General features: G+C 36.1%; 1 protein-coding gene across 2 annotated transcripts in view; it reads left to right on the top strand.

The window, feature by feature from the left end:
* Positions 1-254: 254 nt before the first annotated feature.
* The window catches only part of gpr158a (G protein-coupled receptor 158a), a 93,045-nt gene continuing 71,065 nt past the window's right edge, over positions 255-22,234 (top strand). Inside the window, exons 1-2 of one of the 2 annotated variants that reach the window (XM_052595355.1) lie at positions 255-1,525; positions 14,783-14,894. In XM_052595355.1, coding sequence (XP_052451315.1) covers positions 681-1,525; positions 14,783-14,894 — 957 coding nt within the window. In that variant the 5' untranslated portion in view covers positions 255-680. The remainder of the gene's footprint in view (positions 1,526-14,782; positions 14,895-22,234) is intronic. The other variant, XM_052595356.1, reaches the window with a different exon arrangement.

Genomic DNA, 22,234 nt, shown 5'->3' with positions numbered 1-22,234 from the left:
TACACCAATCAAGGGCACTTTCCTAAACCCTATAAGGTGATGAAGAAGACGGGATGTTAGTAGTGTTGGGAAGTCCGACTCATTTCCCCTAATCGGTTCCTTCGAACGGTTCAGTTCTGATTTGCAAGCCGAGAACTGGATACGCGCTCTGACCGAACGAGTCTGTTTTGCGAAATGGTTCGTTGAAAGAACCGACTCAATAAATGATTCCTACGCGAATCGGACATCACTAGATGTTACAGCAAATGGTTTCTGCCGTTCTCATGCTTTAAGACTGGAGTGGACGAAAGAGGGCGGAGTGTGTTTGTCATCCAAATGTAAAGTACTGACTCCCTGCCTCCGAAAAATAGGATTCTTTTTCTCTCTTTCTCATTCGATCACGTCTGTTGGGGTCCAGCATCATATTGGGAGGAGAGCGTCGGGGATCCTGCACATCTGCTGCGCTCCTGCAAGGAGACACAAGACCGAATCGGCATCACTTACACAAACAACACCAATTCACCTGAGGGGAAAGGGATTACTGATGCAATAATTGTCTTCTGGCGAGGAATCAGGTGTCAGAAATGCGTGAAAATCCACAGGTGAAAATGCTGTGCTGATTTAATTCATTCCAGCTGTGATTTCTCGCATCAGATTTGGTGAACTGAAGCTGGTAAGGTAAAAGAGCGGGATTGAAGGATATGGCCATAATCCGGATATCGTTACTCTTGCAAGTGGGTTTTGTTATAGGATCGAATTATAGATATGTGGAATATGATCGGGACCTAAAAGCAAAGCTGCCTATTTATAATACGCACAACTACCAGCAAGCGCACCTCCGGAAGCCCCATTCGGGTTTAGCGCAGAAGACCGAGGAACAGGTACCCAGAGTGGTGAGTGCGTTTCTGCACACGGGGGATTCCTCCACCTTAAATCACGGCAACTGTTCAAGGAGATATGAGCTGGCGGTGTTGCGGGGAAGGACGCGCGGAGACGCGCATCAATCCATGCGCAGCGTCCTGGACACGGTCCTTCACGCCACAAACTTCCTTAACATGATCCTACAAACGAACAGGTCCAGAGATCATAGCCCCAGACGCGATATGGAGTGGTACCACGCTCTGGTCAGGAGTATCCTGGAGGGAGACACCAAGATCCATCGAGCAGTGGTCACCTTGAGCACCGAGTCCCCTCCTGAAGGGCCACCTGTTTACCTTCAGGCCACACGGGCAGGTGGAGAGATCATTCTCCAGGATTTATCTAGCACTGCCCACCATATACTGAAGAACAGAACGGCTGATACCGAGTGGTACCATGAGCATAAAAATAAAAAGAAGACCCATCTCCAAAAACGAGTGCTGAGTCAAGATTTTGCCACTTTTGACGCGTCTGTGCGCAGTGGAGAAAGTTATATTACCGACAAAACTCAAATTCACTGGTCAGCTCCGTATTTGGAGTGTGAAAATGGGAATTTCATTCCCAGATGGCTCGTGACACTGTCTGCTGGCTTCTATGGCCTTAAACCCAACCGGAATCCAGACTTCAGGTAACTTTGGTAACATGGGTGGATTGTTCAGTGGTTCATAATGCAAACTGAAAGAAATTGACGCTGTAGAAACTATTTTTACTCAGAAAATTTCACACACAATTATAAATAAAAAGCAAGTAAAACACTGAATTAAATGCAGCATTTTAAAGTAGAATTTTCTGGTAAAACAATCTAATAATATTTATTTACAACTTTGAAAAAAATAAAATAAAGACAATTTGCAGTGTAGATTATCCACACAGAATATGTTATCATAATGATGATTATGTTCTGTTTATCAGGATATATATATATATATATATATATATATATATATTACTGTAGAATTAATTCAGGTTTATTTGTATAACTTTATTCTTGTTAAATTTACAAAAAAAAAAAAAAAAAAAAGAATGCGTGGTTCAGTGTGCATTTCAGTGTGGAAGTATTTTGATATCGGTAAGAGATGAATGTGTCAAAGCAATTGATTATAACATAATTTCCAAGTTACAGTAACAATAAAAGTTTTTCATAGTCTTATTTTTCATGTTTTTGTATTTTATACCACAAATGCTGTTGGTTAGTATGGTAAACAATCACTGCAGGTGTAGAGAGTGCTTCTAAAAATAACCAATGCTGGTTGCATAGCAAGAACCCCCTTGGCCCCCGAACAATCAGCTCGCATCTCGATATACAACCGCGCGGTCATTGGAGATGTTTAGACTGACCAGGCTAACATGTTATGTAGAAGGATCCTCGACTCTGTTCAAAGATGAGTTAAGAGTTGCCGGTAACACTGGAGCTCAGAGACCGGAATAGGGCTGTTTCCTGTTTACTAATTAATCCCACAGGCACCAGCACCATGAACTGCTTTTACAACCACAATTGTTCTTTAAAATCTGTAGCAGATCCTGTACAGTAGCTTCTTTCAGGCAAATCATTTATGTGATTGCTTTAAATGCATAGCTGGACTGTGGTATGTAAACAATTCAGGGACCGAGCTCAATTTGCAGCGTGTAGCAAAATGGTGTTTCCATTTATATCTGCCATCGTCAAATTCTCCAGTCTATCGTCTAAATGAGAAAAGCCAGCGGAAGCCAGTGTCTCTCTGGGTTTGTTCAGTAGTTATGCTGTAATTTGTAACCTCTCTGCACAGGTCGATATTTGGCCAAGGCTTCGTCTTATGATGGCTCGTATCCCTTGGGTAATGAATTCCGAAACACTTGCTGGCCATGACGTTAAGGTAGATCCATCCTGTTGTCTTAGGCCCACTCTTTGCCACCTACACATGTTTCTAAAGGGGCAATGGAGGGGGGAAGGGGTGTTCTGTAATGTAATGTAATGTCTCCAGTCTTCACTCCAAGGATACCTTTCAGTCAATACGATAATGAATAAATAATGAAAGATGTACAACAACAACTAGAGGCAGCTCTCATACATCTGCAGACATTTTTAGATTAATGCTGTGTGTCTGAATGTTAAATTTAGACTTCTCATTGTGATGGACAACCTAATATTTATGTAGGTGAAATGTTAATTACATCTAGTTGAGTCATTCTTCACTTTGACAAGTTCCATTATCTTGTCTAGGTTGAGCTAAAGGACATGCAGAGCACACGTATGATGATTTGCAAATATATTTGTACTTTTTTTGAAGGAAATCTGAGCACATTCTCATTACCCGCAATGCGAGGGTGTTGTGGCTGGTTGCTAGAATATTGCTATGCGGTTGGTTTTAGCACATTGCTATATAGTTGGCTAGGGTTGTTTGTTGGTTTATTGTTAGGTTGTTCTAGGTGGCTGCTTATTGGCACAAGGTTCAATGATGTGATGTTCATTATTTTGTCTAGATCTATTCAAATTGAATGTATTCAAAAATACATTAAAATGCAATTCATACATAAAGTGAACATTTTATGTCAAGAGAAGGTTAGGTCAGGTTATAAAATGGCATGCTGTGCAACTCTCCAAAAAAAATTAAAATTATAGATCATATTGATGAATTAATTTGTATAATAATTAAATAACAATTAACAAAATACTCCTTTTATTTGTAAAACGTTTTTCTGGGGTCTCTCAGGGTTGCAATCGATTATTATAAAATTACTAGATTAATAGCATCTGAGGCCACTGTTTGTTTTAAATCATGTGGAAAGGAGTTTTTTGTTGATTATAAGCATTTGTCTGGTATAGGACTAATTATCATATGAGAAGTGCTCATCAGACAATGACACGCAGAGGCAAATCATTCTAGAAGATTGAAATTCATTTTATCTCTTGGCTCCAGATGAGCAACAGTACTTGTCTGTATGGTGAAGGCTATTCCTTTCTCTCACAGATGCTGCTATTTTATATAGCCATACATTTATGGATTGATTTCTCTCAAGTGTAATGGGGGATTTACTTTTTGAACTTTTTGAACTTTTTGAAGAAAGGCATTTCTCAGTTCTTCCTTGACTGCTACCATGTAGACCTTGATTTGCACTCTGGAGTACTGTCCCCAAAATGCTGCAACAAACTCGCACACGGATTTGCCCCGTCATACATTTAGTAATTTAGTGCACTTTCATTGCATATTTTGTATTTAAATAACTGTACTTTAAATAGATTAAACTTAAGCTACCATAGCATGCACTCTTTCTCCTTTGTCAGGTGTGAGTGAGGGTTGGATGGAGAGAAAAGTGAACTCTATTAAGGCTGTCCAGTCTGCCAGGGGCCTCTGGGGATACACAAATTCACAATGTCCTATTATAACCCACATGGGCTGTAGGTCCTCTGCCCTACAAGATCCTGCCAAGAGCCCAAGGGAGGCTGGGTTTGGAATAGGCCAATTACTACTAGCATGGTAGTCTTAAAGAGACAGCGCCATTTCTATAACATAGTGTTAATATTTATTTTCAAGTATGAGTTTTCAAAGGGTTTTCAAGCATCAAAACAATAATAAGTTTAATACAACTTTATTTTTTCTATACATTTATACTTAATATTTTTCATACATTAGAATGTGTTCCAATGTGTGTATGTATTTATTATTTTATTATCTTTATTTATTTAAAATGAAACAAAAATAATAATATAATAAAAATATACCATGATATACAAAACACATCCACTAAAATGTCATAGCAATAGTTTATATACCAGAAATCATATGAGGCATATCTAGAACAATAATCATTAGATGACATTAAAAAGAACCCCCCAAAATGAATTAATTATCATTTTAAATCTTTACCAGTCTTTGCCACTTTCCTTCAAACCGCTAAATATTTGTCAGTTTTTATTCATTTAAAATATAAAGCAATTTATGTTGATAATCTTTTATTTTCTAGATTTTAATAAGTACAGGCCACAATATGAATGATGTAATATTTTTTACATAAATATACTATGTTATATTGATTTCTAAATGATGATGGAGCATTATTTTACCAATATTTTGACATTTTATTTTCACAAAAGCTATTTGAAACATAACAATAGACACTTTACTTGCTTGTAATATTAATTCTATGTGTTCATTAAGCACTAACTGGTATTCAATTCAGAACATAGCTAATATGAATGCATTGGCAACGGCTAATGTTAATATTGATGTCTATGGAAGCCCGTTTCCGCCACTAAATAAAAAATAAAAGAAGCTAATTGTGATTTTTTTTATCTCATAATCTCATAATTGTGTGATACTTTCAATTGCGAGTTATAAAGTCAAAATTGCAAGTTATAAAGAATTGCAATATATAAAGATATAATCTCGCAATTCTGACTTTTTTCTCGGAATTGCAAGTTTATATCTTCACAATTCTGACTTTATAACTCGCAATTTTGACTTTATAACTCGCAATTGCTTGTTATAAAGTCAGAATTGCGAGATAAAAAGTCGGAATTGCAATATAAACTCGCAATTCCGGGAAAAAAGTTAGAATTGCAAGTTCATATCTCGCAATTCTGATGTTATAACTCGCAATTTTGACTTTATAACTCGCAATTGCTTGTTATAAAGTCAGAATTGCAAGATATGAACTTTTTGTTTTCACTCAGAATTGTGAGATAAAAAGTCGCAATTACCTTGTTTTATTTTTTATTCAGTGGTGGAAACAGGCTTCCATAGATATCATATCTGACCTCTTGTCTGAACAAATCAAGTCCTTTGGGAGAAGTCCATCCATTTCCTGTGTTAGCTGGAACAGTTTCTTGCTATTCTCTTCTGTTTGAATTGAATTTCAGTTTGGCATAAAAAAGGGGAGCTCATTAAAAAGAAAACGCATGGAGACGGATGTCACCTCTTTTCATCCAGCGCGAAGCTGGATCTCGTCACGAGCGCTGTTATGCTAATGTAGTCCAAAAAGAAAGAAAGACAGATAAAATTCAATTAGCCAACAAAACCTGCACAATGAAACAGGAGACTGCTATACATATTCTCCAAAGAGCAAACTGTCATTCTGCCGTGGACTTCATGAAAAATGGATGGACGAAGCGTAAAGTAATTTTTAGTATTTGTTCAGGCAGCGACAGAACCTCAGCTAGCTTCAAGGCACATGTCTATTGAATAGCAGACGGTCTTAAAAGCATCCTCTTAGTAAATCAAGTGCACTGAAGCATTATGTTTTAGTATGATCTCCGTGTCATGTTGTGCTTCTATTTTAAGGAAACAAAATGAGGGGAATTCATTAGGTTGACAGGACGAGTTTTGGCTAATGTGACTCAAGGCCCTGCTTGTCGTCTGTGCTGTGACACCGGGGTCATTCTGTCGAGTACTGTCGGCTGTTATCAAAGCAGACAGCCCAGCGATCTTTAATGTCAGCGTCTCTTTGTGCCTTCACATTTCAGCCCTTACCCCACCGCCATTACGCAACCCTATCAACAAACACTATCTCAGGAGACATTGTTCCTTTACATGCTAAACCTAGCAAGAATTTACGTTTAGTAAACTTCTGTTTTCATCTGTGAAAAGATATCTACTGATATACCTAACTGACGACTTAAGCAAAACAAGTCATTTCCAAATCATTTTTTAAGCCATACACCACTGTGATAAAAATAGTGCACTTAATTTTTGTATTTGCAATTTGTAATGCACTAAAAGATCAACAAGAACTGTATCTTTATCACTTATTATTTTTTTTAATTGTTGTTTCTATTTTAAAATGCCATTTGCAATAATGTCATTAAACGTTTTTCTTGAAAATAAATTTGAAAATAATGCTTGCAAGAAATGCATGGAAGAAATACACTTACTTTGCTGTCTTGACCAGGGCCGTGCACAGGGGGGTGGCCCGGTGGCCAGAGCCACTGCCCCTCTGCCCTCATCGACTGAGGTGCCCCTTTTCCCCACCGCTGCGCTCAAAGCATTCCGTTGATTCTGCGAATCCGCTCCAGGTTTTCCCGCTCGCTCCGCACTCCGCAGCATCACCAGGCCGGTGACACACTGGATGCGTGGCGCAAGCGTCTCAGCCGCGTGGCGTGTCGGTTTTTAATTCGGCTCCCATGTTAACAGGTTAGAGCTTACAGACCGCCTGCGTGAGACGCGCGTCTCAGGCGCGGCTCGAGCCGCGCGGCAAACGCTTGCTTGCTAGAAATAGAACCGACGCCTATTTTTACCGCGACACGCGCGCGTGTTGGAAGCTTTTCCAGGCTAAATATAATAGGAAAATGTGTTTAAATGTCATTTTGTACACAAATACATATGAATTCCTGATATTTTGATATTTGAAAGTCTATAGGTTGACATAAATTCAGATATAAATGTAATTAAAAAAATAATAATAGTAATAATTATCGATTTTCAAATATTGCACCTGTCAAACATAATCTATTTCGCCGTCAATATTTTGACGGTGTCCTTTATCAGTAGGCGTAGGTGTGTAGAAAAAAGTATATATTGTTGTAATGAAGACATGAGCCTGGTCTGTCAACGGTCTCCCCCTACAGCAGCAGCGCGCCAGCGCCGCGTCAGGCACGCTTCTGGTGTGTAAAGACACAACCACGCTTCTGGGACGCTTCAGACACGCGGCACTCACGCCATGCAGCCAGTGTGTCACCGGCCTCACAGTATATGTCTGCGGCGCTTGTGAACACGACAGTTCACGAAAGCTGTCGCTTTAACAGATAGGCTATGCAAGACAGTGGTTGAATCTGCGAAATTAGTCATTTGTGTTTTTTTTTTTTTTTTTTTTTTTTTTTGGATTTATGTCGGTAATGTTTTGTGCTCTTGGTCTTCTACTAGTGCTAACAACTTGTACAACATATCCACGTTCTAAGAAGCTGCTTGTCTAATCAAATTATAATTGTACTCTGATCAGATCAGATCTAATACAAATAACTACATTTTCTGTTGTTGGCACACTTTGTAGACAAGGCAACCATAAAAAACAACAAAAAAACAATGCCTTCACAAAAAAGACGGAGACAGAGAGAGAAAGAGAGAAGGGAGGCTGCTAAAGGCAGTTCAGCATTGCAAACATGGATTCAAAGCTCCAGCAGGTAAATCATCATATAGAACAGTAAGCAGACAGTTTGTCTGTTTAATTATTGTAAGTATATCTCCCATTATAATCACTTGTCTTAGTTGAGACTAACACATCATAGGCTCTAAATGAGTTGTATATATAGATTTAGGCTGTATGCTAATATGAAATTAAAGGTCTATTACTTATTACTCCATTGAAGATGAGGCAGAGGCAGGCTCAGAGAGTGAGGGAGAGCCCATTCACCATCAGCCAAATCAGACACTTACAGGTAAGTGTTGTTAAACTGGCTGACAATAAAGGATTCTGAATATGCTAGAGTTTTATAACAAGAAAGATAGACATTAAATTATTTGAATGGAAGAGTAATTATATTACAAGAACATACATTTAATTAGCACTAAAGCCTAACAATTGTATTTAAAATATGATTGTAACAGGTTTGTTATTCATTCTCTATATTAAGATGAAAATGCCTCAGAATCAATTCAACGGAGTAAAAGTGAAGGTCTTGGAACTGAGCCAGAGACAGAAAAAGTTCAGAATGAGAAAGAAAGGCAATACAATGAGACAGAGAGGGAAGAGAACAGGAAGAAATGGAGAGTGAGGCAGCCACAGCCATGTATACAAGGGAGAAAAAGCCAGAAGACTTTGAGTTTTTGCTTCAGTTACAAAATCCATCAGATCCTGCTCATGTAAAGAAATACAATGTAACATACAATGTGGCCTCAAATTCAGTAGGACCCTGCTGTTCCCCAAAAATGATCAAGGACGTTCGTTTCAGGGACAGTGGTATGAAGAACACCCCTGGTTAGAGTATTCTCCTGAGAATGATGCTATGTACTGTTTCACCTGTAGGCTTTTCATGAATGATGAAAAATGTATTTGAGCGTGTACTGTCTTCTTTTTTAATTGTACATTTTGTAATAACTGGATAATTTGTGTTAACAAGCAACCACCCCCTTAGTGCCCCTTTTTTTGGTTTAGGCCACTGCCCCTCAAAATGTCTGTGCACGGCCCTGGTCTTGACTAACATAAGCATATGGGAAATACTAGATTATAATTTTAACTGTAGTGTTATCTGATACTACAGTATATTTACAGTTAATATTTCAAATGTACCGAAGCTTGCAACTTCATTATAAATGTATTTAAGAACACGATAAACACATTTAAAAAGAAATGGCATGTTAGTTTACCATAAATGCTTGTCAGTTTATTCAGCAGTACTTGCATGAGACAATATAAGTATAATATAATTATAGAATTACCTATAAAGATACTCAGTCATACTTAGTCCTACTGAAGTGTGTCAGAAAAGCACTCTAGAGTTCAGCTAATTGAGTTTAATATAAATGTTAACTATAATATGTTTTCATTAAATTGCAATAAACTATGCAATTAAGCATTGAAAAATGTTCAGTAATTATTTCTTTTACAGTATTTTAAATACTAAGTATGCTAAAATTTGATTTAAACGTTAAAATGCATTTGAAATGCAATCAATTTTGATTTTGTAGCACGAACACTAACTGAATTAATTTAAATTAAATCTTTTGAATTTGAACTAAAGTATCTTATACTATTTCAGTCAGAAATATGAATTATCACTGACTCAATGCATATACATTCATTTATGCCACCAAAAGTAGGTCATTTGGGTTAAATCAGTTAGTAATTGCAGTGTAGCATTAACATTTTGTATTTTCAAAGCAAGGAGCAGTAGGAAATATCATATCAGACATCCAGCTTTAAATGGAATGCAACATCGTCACTTTGCTGTTCTCTCTGATCAGCTGTTTGGACATACAGTGCCCAAAATAGTCCTCAGAACTAATTAACTGCATCGTCTGTGTGCCATCCAGCGAGGACACGTCTTATCTTATTTGGCCTGATCGCTGATATTTTGCTTCATTCCTACAAACAGGATTTTACAATAAAAAGTACTTGAGGACATTACTGGATCATAATCTAACTTGGATTAGTAGAGCAGGTTTGATCACCACTATGTAACATGATATTAGTGTTACACAAGTCGTTTGACTAACCTTTGCCAATGCCAACAATAGCTTACAAATAAATAATGATAATCATTATAATGCTTCTTAATGTTTGTAAGAAGAAAATTGTACTTTAACCACTAATGACAGCTGTGTAACGGAGAAGATGATTCATTATGATAAAAGTGCACTTATATAGATTAAAATGGGTCTCTCATGTAAGCAATAGAGCAATAAAAAGGCACAAAATGCATCTTTAGAATCAAATCATTTTAACAAATGTAGCTTTGCAAAAGGTAACAAAATTTAACAAAAAAATATTTCACTTTTTCTTTTATGTTTCTTATGTAATTTTGTGGTGGTAATCATTATTTCACTATTTATTTTCATGTAGCAGCATCAATATTTTGTTAAAAATTTAGGTCAACATTTTTTATAAGATCTTTGATTAATAATTTTGAAACACTGGTTTATTACAGATTTCATACTATTTTTGCATGTTATTTTATTATTATTATTATTATTATTATTATTATTTAGGATATTTAGCAAGCATGGGAACTTTATGAGGAATTTAAAGAGGAATAACAGATAATAGATTTATGAGCACAAAAACTTAATATGATTTATGTTTTAACCATGTCAAAATTCATAAAGAAACATTAAAAATAAAAGTGAAACAAAACTATAAAAATTAGTTATGCACTGTAATGTGAGAAAATATGTAATAATAATAATAATAATGTAATAATGTGAAGATAATATATAATTTTTATTGATTTATGGTAGATATAAATGTATCAATTAGGGATGCGCCATCTCTCATCTAATTAGTCAATCAGTTCTTCAACCCCAGAAATTATGTAAATATAAGAGCTTGTGAACATGCCACTTAAAGTAACATTACCTCAGGAAAGTTATTCAGTGTTCATAGTTTGTTAGTTAGCAGTAAAAAGATAAATAAAATCAAAATGCCCTAGATGGAGCTTATTTACGGTTAATTATTTATTGTGTTTAAGTATATCATGTTTTCATGCAAACTACCTGTGTAACTTAAATGTTTGAATACAATTCTTTTTGAGACAATGCAAATAAATGATAATGATTAGAGAATAGTTGTTAATTAGATAGATTGTTGTTAATCTATAATATTTTAATATCACTGTTAGGTGTGCATCAGACCTACTTAAAATATTCACAAATGAAACATTATTGAATTGCATTGTGTAATACTGTATACCATTACGGCATAAAAAATTGCGAGCGCAAAAGTACAAGACATTACCCTAAAACTATTTATTTGATTTGAGTTGATTATTATGTCATGTTTATTTGTTTGTTCATGTCTATTTGCAGGGCTGTCAAAAATTCTAATTTAAATATAATATATAATTAAAATAAAAAGAAAAATAATAAATATAGTGCAATGTTAATTAATTGATAACATTTGTTGAAATAGAAAAAAAAAAAAAATTGTTGACAATTATGGTGTGCATTTTAACAAGATATAGACGTCTAGGTTGAACAAGTCGATTAAGATAAAAAAAAAAAATCTCAACAGATCTCGTCAGTGTCTCCAGATCTCATTTCAATCTCAGTGAAGACTGAAATACAATCTAATGTCACATAGTCTGCTACAGTAATTACAGTCAATTTATACTAATGCCAATGATCATCAGGCTTTTCATCATCAAGACAAAATGATGGCACTGTTACCAATTCACTTTCTGTCTCGCGAGTTAATAACGGCAATACAGAGCCATGGGTCCTATTTGACCTTAGATGAAGGATGTGGCGTTCCGACGCTTGATGAACACGGCTGCTAAAATTAGCACACTGCCTTGGCCAAGGCTTCAATTAAGGCAGACAGAGACTATTCCATGGCTGCACCTTCTGTGCCAGTCTGAGAGGAAGAAAGAGAAAAAGATAGGAAACGGATATAATCGCAGAGAGATCTGTGTTACCTCAGGCAGTCCTCCTCCTCAGTGTTTTCTGATCTATGTTTGCATGCCTGCAGGACCAGCTTGCACCGCAGTATAGCTTCTAATGATTTTTTTTTTTCACCTGCAGTACATGAGAAAGATGGAGTCTAGAGGATTATTAGCATCATTATCATATGCCTTTGACACTTTATATCCACATAGACTTACTTCCTTAACCCCCACAGACCACAGCATCGATACAATTTATGGAATTCCCACGATTGGTTTCCATGGTTTCAGTTATATAAATCATCATATTTATGCATATTTTGATTTAGTATTTGATTTGAAGTATCTTCTATATCAAATTGTTTTCAGAATAGTTTACCCTCAGGAGATCCAAGATGTAGATGAGTTTCTTTTTTCTTAATCGATTTGGATAAATTAAGCATTATATCACTGCACCTAATGGATGCTCTGCAGTGAATGGGTGCCGTCATAAAGATAAAAACATCATAATAATCCAAAAGAAATCCATACCAGTCCAGTCCATCAATGTCTTCTGATGAGAGAGAAAAAAATAAAAAACATAATTGCATATGACTGCATGTGACATTGGTAATGATTGCTAATATATCAAAGATTTCAAAGGTTTATTCTAGTTATTTTTGGATGAATAAACAAAACACTAAAATTATGTTAGAAAGTAAGGTATAAATAATGCAAACTTTGTATGTTATCATTTACTGGTCAAATGGAATATTGCTCAGTTTTACCTGAAAGCATCAACAATGGTTTCAGTGAGCAATCAGCATCTGAGAGGCTTTGGATTACATACATGATTTATTGCTGAGAAATAGGATAATTTTCTGAAGAATTCGTGAGTGGTGACTTTGCAAACCACAATATTTTGCTGGTGGTTGCTTACTGGTAAAAGCTCTTGTTTCTTATTTAGACCCTGTTCCATTTATAAAGAAGCCCCTTTTAAGTACAATTTCAAGAAATTAGTCTCCTATGTTAAATACTATGCACTATATATAGTGTCTGATGTACATCAGAGTATAATAGCCAGTTCCATTCTGCTACATAATTAAAGGGGTCATATGACGTTGCTAGGAATTACATTATTTTGTGTATTTGGTATAATTAAATGTGTTTATGTAGTTTAAGGTTTAAAAAACACATAATTTTCCACATACTGTCCCCGGCTTTCTGATACATGCCGTTTTTTACAAAGCTCATCGGTCTGAAAAGCGAGGTGTATGCTGAATGGCCAGCTATCCAGTTTGTTGAGATTGGTTGAATGCCTCGAGCATGTGACGGAAATGTTATGCCTCTTACCATACTGTGATGCTGTGTGTCCCAGCACGGCCAGACAAAACCAATAAAACCCATTACAAATGAGGCATTTGTTGCATCCAGTGGGACATAATTACTGATTATTATAACTTAAAAGACATATCGCACTGTGTAAACATAAAAAACATGTCTGCATTTGTGAACGGATAAACAACAAACAACAAGCTCAAATATACACTGCTCAAAACTCACGTTTGAATCATCAGTGGCAAATCCTTTAAAAATGAAAATGGACTTCGAGTCAGAAGCTGTGAGTCAGAAGTACCAGACTGTCCTTGCAAAGTTGGAATCGCCCCACTTTATAGAAACAGACACCAGCATTGTAGGCTACTCTCCCAGGAAACAGTCCTTGTCCTCCGCAAATGCACTGCACACATCTGAATATTTGGGTTGAACTGTTCTGGAACAGTGTTGAACCACTGATTTCTAGCTGTGTCCTCTTTTGGAACGCCAAACAAAGTAGCTTCACTTTCACAACGAAACACAGCATCTCCATAACATGTCGGCAGTGGCGGCGCCAACAGCAAGAATAAAAGTTACACCTTCTTTCTTTGCGTGAACATTTGACCGTCGGTATGCAAATTTTCCCACATCGTGATGCAGACATGTGGGGGTGTGTTTGAATGAGCCGTTTTAGGATGCTGTGGTTGACTCTTAACTTTTATAAAGAAAATCTCTTTTTGATTTGAGACTTTAGTCTTTGCAACTTTACAGATCTTCTTTAGGCACCAAGAGCTTGTAACACTCTAAAAAGAAAGGACAAATGGAAATTGCATCATATGACCCTTTTAAAGCTGCAACAGGAATCAAGCCATGGCACACTATCTTAATGTATGCTTTTTCTTAAGCGGCACCTTCAGCCGAGAGTGATTTGCATATGTATGCAGCCCGTCTGAATCAAATCAAACCAAATTCTTATTGGTGTGAACAGGCCTTTAGATCGCATGGGCGTCTGTGCTTCATAATGTGATTTCTCTCAACTGAGACTGGGATGTTGCACAAGCCTGTTCTTAATGTTCCAGAACGTTGTCAGCAGATGTGAGAATGCTGGTGTAGACAGCTGTGAATGCCTGTAAGGTTCTGGAGGATTTTATATCCTTTTCTTCCCTTTATGAGGAATGCAAAAGCTTCCTCTCCTCTGATGCCTGAAGAGGAAGACCAGACTGATAAAGAGTGTATTGATTATCTTATTGATGATTTGTTGCTTACTGGGTAAAAATCTAAATACGTAAAAATGCAAAGTTAATGGATCCGTGTAGACACACATCAGCATTGACTGTTATGTCACTTTGAACAAAGGCACAATTTAGGATTTGAAGAGACTTGTCAATCAATGACTTTCTGCTTAGCAATCAAAGCTGAAGAATCCTTTTAGCACACTTTTAGCATTCAATGTATATGTGTGATGTGCTGTAAGTGTATATTTAAAGAGCCAGTGTTTTACTTAAAACGTTGAAAGAAAAATTCTGCTTTTTTTTGCAATAGATTAATTTCTCTTTTGCTCTTGTGCTCTATCACATCATATAGGGGTGTTGTTCGAGTGGACGTCAGCCTGCAGGATGTGGATATTGATCAGTGCTCTGGAGATGGCTGGTTTGCAGATGCCTGGCCACACAGGTGCAACCTCACCACTATGGAGGTGAGTCCAACTTCAAGCTTTTACTTCAGTGTCATGATTGCAAACACCAAAGTTTTGTCTTATTTAATACAACCCAGGAGACAAAACACAATTCAGTGGACTAAAAATACAGTATAATTAGTATATAACGTTAAAGGAAAAGTACATGTGGCAGCCTTTGTGAAAAAAGATGCACTCGATTCTGTTTAATGAGCACTTGTGTATTTCAAATCTTAAAGGTATAATATAGCTATTACTAATAAAAAAAAAAGCTCACTTAAGTTTAAAAGGTTAAAACTTTCATGACAGTGTTTTTTGTTTGTTTGTTTTTTTAACTTTTAAAATTATGTCATTACTCGCCTTCATGTATTTCCAAAACCATAAGACCTTTGTTTATCTTTGGAATACAAACTAAGATATTTTTGATGAAATCCGAGAGCTTTCTGGCACTATTACAAATATACATGACACGTTTCAATAGAAATTACATTAAATATATTGGCAGTTTTTCAAAGATTATTTTAATAATGAAATTACATCAAGTCACTCAGATTACATATAAATTACAAAATGTCACTCTAAAGTGCAGCTAATTGCATTTATAATATAGATGTAAACTATTTAAACTATAATTAAATATTCATGTAATACAGTTAACATACGGTTAATTGTTAAAAAAAAAAGTCAAGCACCAAATTGTCATCAAAATTCATATGATAGCTTCTAAACAGCTCAAACCTTAACCCCTAAAATGAAGTTATATGTAGTAAAAAATGGTGTGTTGATGCCATTAATGCTAAAAGGCATTGATGATATTTTTTTCTGCTTCTTCATTTTTATGCCCATGTCTTCATGACACAAACAGAAACCAATGTTGTTTGAAATCACTGACATCAAGTAAATGATGTCAGAATGTTCATTTTTGGATGAACTATTCCTTTAATATCCCCAGTTTGCTGCAGAACATAAATAATTTGAACTTTTCAGGACCTCTTACAAAGCAGTCAAAAAAAATCATATCATTGCTGAGCAGCATGCCAGCTCACTTTGTGATTTCCGCTCTTGATTCATGGCGTTCATCCTGCTGTTATTTTGAATAACAAAAGACATTTTTATATATATATCTCTGACCTTCTGGCTCAACAGTGAATGATTTTGCTGTGTCTTAATGCTGTTAACCTGATGCTTGGAGTATTGCAGTTATAAAGAGAATAGATTTTTAAGGTCTGGCTCCTTCATAATGGATGCGATGTAATAGATTGCACAGGGTGCACTGAATAATTGAGAAAGCTCTTTGTGTGCTCGGCCTCCTGATGGACACTGCATAGTGTGCATGTGTGAGACACAGTCAAGCATAACAACACAGCATCTTCTTTATATTATGAAACTGAATTGTGACCTCTGTCATAATAGCTTTCATCCACCCCTCATATCACAGGTCTGTTGATGGTGACGCTGACTATAAATATAGCTCAAAGCTGCATTGCAATCAGGAGTTTTAATGTAATGTGATATAGCGGCTTCGTACCAGAGAGCCCTTCGTATGCAAAAAAGCTGTAATTCACTCTGATTATCTCGGATGTCTGATGCTGAAACTGCAGCCCACATGTCACTGAACCTGTTTAAGCGAGTCAAGTCGAGAGACTTCCGACTTCACCAGGCCAAGAATATAATTTGCAAAGACTACTGGAATGTTTAATCCGGTATTGCATATGCATTTAGCTATTGTGGTTGAAGGTTTGGTTTTGGGTTGACTGTCAATGCTAAACCATCCTACTGTGTAAGACAAGCATCAATCATACTTAGGGTCAGTGCAAATTCTACCCCTCAGTATAAAGCTTTGATGTGTAGCATTCATGCATAACCCATGACCTTGCTAGTATCATGCTTTAAAGTGTGATCTACAGGAGTGCAGTCCTTTGGTAACCTTACAGAAGCCACCCTAGCAGCGTACTTAAAAGCAGAACATTATTAAAAACAAAGCTGGAGCCATCGGAGAAGCCAGTGTAAACAATGGCCAGGAGTTGAGTTTCAATCAATTGAGAGAGTTTACTAAAGACGGTGGTCTCAGCACTTCCAATGGAAGAAGTCAAAGTCAGCAATACAGCAACGATCAAAGAATACTTAAAATGAGAGAAATCTTGATCATCATTTGCTGTTTCCATCACCCTGTTTTCATATGCATTTTGAAGGATCGCATCAGAAACAAGTGATGGAAACGCAAATATTTTGAATAAAAAAGTTTTTCTCTCGCTTGCATTTGCAGAGTAAATTCCTCCATGTGCATCAAAAAAGTCATATGACTTTGCGCTATGAGACGATCTTATCTGAAATGTTGTTATGGTCATTTTTTAAGTATTTCTTTATTGCCTCCCAGAACTGTTACACAATTGCTTTCCCAAACAGCAGGCATTTGAGTTTTTCAATTTGCCTCTCGATCTCCGTCTCGATCAGGAGCAGTTAAATAATCGTAATGACACCACACTAAGGATTTTTTGGAAAAAGCATCGTTTGCGACATGCCACAAATTTGGTCACAATCCTTCAGAATGAAAATCAGGCTTAAAATCCTCTAGGATGCAGCCAGCATTAGACTCTTTGGATGATAACGGTGCTTATGTGCAGTTAAATTCACACGGAAACCTGGCTATTGACACACTGTGTTCTTCAGTATGTCATAGGTTGGACAGAGGTTAGTCTAAAATCCATTAAAAAATGTATTTCTTTCTGACATCTCTGAAGTTGTGTGGTCTCTCATAACAGCAAACAACCTCTGTGATTGTTCCAATTCAAAGTTTTTTTCAGGAACTCACTAAAACACTTTCTAGAATAGCAGCCAGTCGAGCTGTAAAAGGGATAGTTCACCCAACAATGAAAATATCATTATCTTTCAATGGAGGGACAGAAATCTTTCAAGTTTCATTAGAAATGTCTTCATTTATGATTCAAAAATAAAAGGAAGCCATGGGTTTGGAATGACATGAGAGTAAATAATGACATAACTTTCATTTTTGGATGAACTATCCCTTTTATCCTAAAAAAGAGAACGCATATGTGTTAATGGTAATATACATTATTGACCTTTATAATTGCAAACATAGTTGCTCTTTAAGAATTTATAGTAAAAAAGAGATCCTTCAGACACTTTCAAACACACATCTTCTTGAAAATGTTGTGTCATTTGAGGTTTTCTGTGCTGTACACCCAACCAGACAAGAGTAAACAGCTCATCCTCTAGTGTTTGTAGAGTTAGTCATACAATCAGGCCAAAATTAGACAAGACAGACAAATATCCACCAGAGTATAAATAGTCTGTAGAAAAACATGCATGGTTCAAAGACATGCACACATTTTCTATTTGGACTTTCCATTCGGTTATTTTGGTGAAATAGCTGTGCTATTTTCAGCGGTACTTTGAATTGATCTTTCTTGGTGAGTCAGACACCTGCTGGTTTTGCATTGATCAAACGCTGCTGTTATTACTACTTTTAAGCCACTGAACTTAACAGATGAGCCTGTGCGTTTGAACCCCCTCTGAAGTTTGATATTTAGAAATACATCCACCGGTGGAGTAATTACTTTTCCTTCCATTTATGTCTCTCTGTAGGCTGTGTTAAAGAAAAAAAAGATTTAGTGTGAGATGAAATATCCGTTGAACTCACTCGCTGTATGACAGGGATGTATGGTTTCGATAGGCTGCGGTACTAATGAGGAAACGAGGCCGAGAGAGGCTCAGAGGAAGTGGCATTAAAGAGAGCCATCGTTTATAACCTTGTGCCTCTGCAGGCCTGATATTCCTTACAAAAATCACAGTATGGACGTTATGAGAAAAGTATGCTTCCTTATGAAATTCTACTCTAAAAGTAGTAGCACAGATTTAGTTTGCTAATTTATAAAGGACCCATATAGGAAGAAATTCTCAGGTTTCAAAGATGCAGGTAGAAATGGTTTTAAAAGTAGATCAAAGTAGATAAAAAAAAATCTGAGTGGTAATTGCAAAACCCTTGTTTACGATGGCTGCCTCAAGATGCGCTCTCATTTGGGTTATGAGTTAAAATCAACAAAATTCCGGAAACTTCCGAACTAATGTTACAATGTCACAGTTTTCAACTGAGATTTGGAGCCAAATTACAGGGGGACAAAATTGACTTTCAGAAAAAAAGTTTCATTTTATTTTTATTATTTTTTGTTTCTCCAATGTTTGTATGCCTATAGCTCAAGAAGTATTTTTTCTTATTTTAATGTTGTGATAGAGGAAAAGACAATACATTTCCACTTTAACATTATTTGTTCTTCAGACATTTCTTCTTTTAGGTCTACTGAAGAGTCTTGAAACATATGGAAGCATATGGGTAACAAAATTCACTTTAAAATGTAATTTGCAAAATGGCAATGCAATATGTAAAATGGCAATGCATTTCTATATTTAAATTGACATTTTCTTATACATACTGAATATACAGTGTTTAGTGCAAAATGACAATTAAATTCTATAATTTACATTTGCCATTTCCTACACTTGTTTTAATATGTAAATTAAAAATGTATTAAAACACTCTATAAGTTGCAAAATTAAATTGTATTACCCAAATTGATTAGAAGTTTAACATGTTCAAGCATAAACTGTAGCAAAATTATCATTTAAATGCCATTTTTCCTAAATGCATTTAGACTTACGGGTAGGACACTTGGGATTGAATTTTCATTGTGCTACCGCAAGATAAATGTGAATTTCAAAATGCATTCTGAGCCAAAGGTGCAACAAAAATGGTTGCAAAAAAGGTGATTTAAATGTCTTTTTTTGTGGATCTGAAAATGCATTCGAGCTGATCACGCCCCATACCTGTCAATCATTATCAAGGTGGGGCTCGGCAACAAGATGCACAATAGGTCAATATTCACCATTAACCAAATGCTTTTCACCTGCCTCAACCTCTCACTTCACTTGATGAACATAAGCAAACACAGTGCAATTCTACACTTGCTTACTTGTCACCTTACACCGTGGCTACACATGACAGTTGGCATATCGCATCATGCCACATCCATTTTAGACAGGATTGCTGATTATAATAGGTTCAGTACTGTCATTTGTTGTGCCACTTGCGTCCTGTGTAGTCTCCTCTCTTCCTAGCCCATAATTGAGCACATGTCCCATGGCACCTAAGCGTTGTGCATGCCTTAAGATCCCTCATTCTATTTACACTCCGGTAGAAGCCCGTGACCAAACAGAAGACACTGCTGCTACTTCTGCCTGCCCCAGAAGACACTTCACCAGTCAAATCTAGATGTAGCTGTCACAGAACATGCTACAGACAAGCTGAGATCACTTTATATTAAATATCACAGGCATCGTGGTGTCCGGTGGCTGTAAACAGTAGTGATGGGAAATTTGGATCATTTTACTGACTCTGACCTCTACTTCCCTAATCTAATCCAAAAACCTAACAACTACCTTACTAACTATTAATAAGCAGCATATTAAGAATTTATTGAGAGAACTGTCGTAGTTAATAGTTAACAAGTGTTACCTATTCTAAAGAGTTACCCAAATTTTTTTTCGAGTCATTTCATTCATCTCATTCATTTTAGCAAAATGTAATTAAAATGTTCCATGTGCCTTGCCTAACACATCTACTACTTACTTAAACGTTGCTCACACTACAAACAATACAAAACTATAATGGTATAAGGAAAAGAAAAGTATAATTCATTATTTACTTGGGTCTTTAGCTCATGATTAGCTCACCTCACCTCTTATCTGACAAGTCTATGTGTTTGAGTCATTCCTTCATCATGTGACAGCCCCATAAACGTATCCAATGCAGTCTGAGCCGGAAATATCCACACTTGCAGTCTTGGCCACTTGAGAGCGCATGCACGTGACAGGAAGTAAGTGTGCAAGACTGTCCCAGGTCTTAAAAATGGCAAAGCACAGTGCACTTAATGCACACTAAATCCACAATATCTCAAATACTGCTCCAGAGTGCTATTCGAGACTTAGTGTGTCCCATCATGAATCATGTTCTGGAAATAAATTGCTTGACTTTTTGCAGAGATTACATGAGAGGTCACGGAAACCATTCCAATGTAAGTTAAATATTAATATAAGAATTAGATATTACATATAATTTGGTAGGAAAACCGAGTTTTTGCATTTTATTGGTGCAAAGGTGAGTATTGGTGATATGTATTTTGTACAACAATTGCAACTGTTTTTTTATCACTTAATTAAAAGCACCACAAATTAAAATTATGTCATGTTATAGGGACTACTGAACAGACATTAGAAGGTGATTTTAAAAAGCACTTAAAGTATTTTTTTAAAAGTATTTAAAATTAAAATAAAGCTGTGTAAACACATTTTTACAACACTCAAAGAGTGTCCCATCAGTGCTGTCTAAGCCGGAAAGATATATATATTTTTTTTTATGAAAATGCAATTCAAACGTCTTATTTGTAAGTGTGAATGCATTTAGGAAACATAAAAGACATTTAAATCACCATGTTGGTACCCTTTTGCTGCACCTTTGGATGAGAATGCATTTGAAATTAATTTGCCATTTTGGAAATGGCAAATGTAAATTATATAATACAATTTTCATTTTGCACTAAATGTTGCACATATGAATGGGAAATGTAGATTTAAATAAAGACATGCATTGCCATTTTACATATTGCAATGCCATTTTGCAAATAATCTAATTATTTAAAAATAATTTTTGCTACCCATATGCTTCCATAGAAACAGCTTTTATGCAATGTGATGATGTCATTTAAAATGAAACCGGAAGACAGGGCAGGACATGTCAAGCAGTTTAAAAAAAAACAAAAAACAAAAAAAAATCTAGTGTTTCGCTTATTTCACAGCTCAGCCAGAGCCATAGATACAGCTCAGTAAAGCCACATTTGACAAAAGTGATCATAATCATGCTGAGGATGTGTAGTTTGAAAAGTGTGTATGTTGGTTTATGCTACTGGTGTTATCTCTTCTACTTGTCAGTGCTATTTCTAATGTTGAGTCTGTCTAACCATTTCTCATCCTAATCTCATTCACATTGCTTTAAAATAAAGCATTCTGTGTAGAATTCAGATGGGTCCAAAACGCATTGTGGTCAATGGCGACTTGCACATATGATCTTCTGTGTGATATTGTGTCTCTGTACCAGAGCTAACTGTGTGACATGCGAAACCAGACTATATTTGGCCCAATGGAAAGAATATTGTTCTTTATACCCTATATATTGAATGATCATATCTCCTAAATGCAAATTTTGTCAGTGTTTTGGAGCACACTAGCTTATAGATAAACCTAAATCATCATGAACTGCCTTTGTTTTTTAATTTGTACTGTTCTCTTTT

Source organism: Carassius gibelio, chromosome B24 (genome assembly GCF_023724105.1).
Source record: "Carassius gibelio isolate Cgi1373 ecotype wild population from Czech Republic chromosome B24, carGib1.2-hapl.c, whole genome shotgun sequence".
Classification (NCBI taxonomy): domain Eukaryota; kingdom Metazoa; phylum Chordata; class Actinopteri; order Cypriniformes; family Cyprinidae; genus Carassius; species Carassius gibelio.
This window is presented reverse-complemented; position numbering and strand designations above follow the sequence as displayed.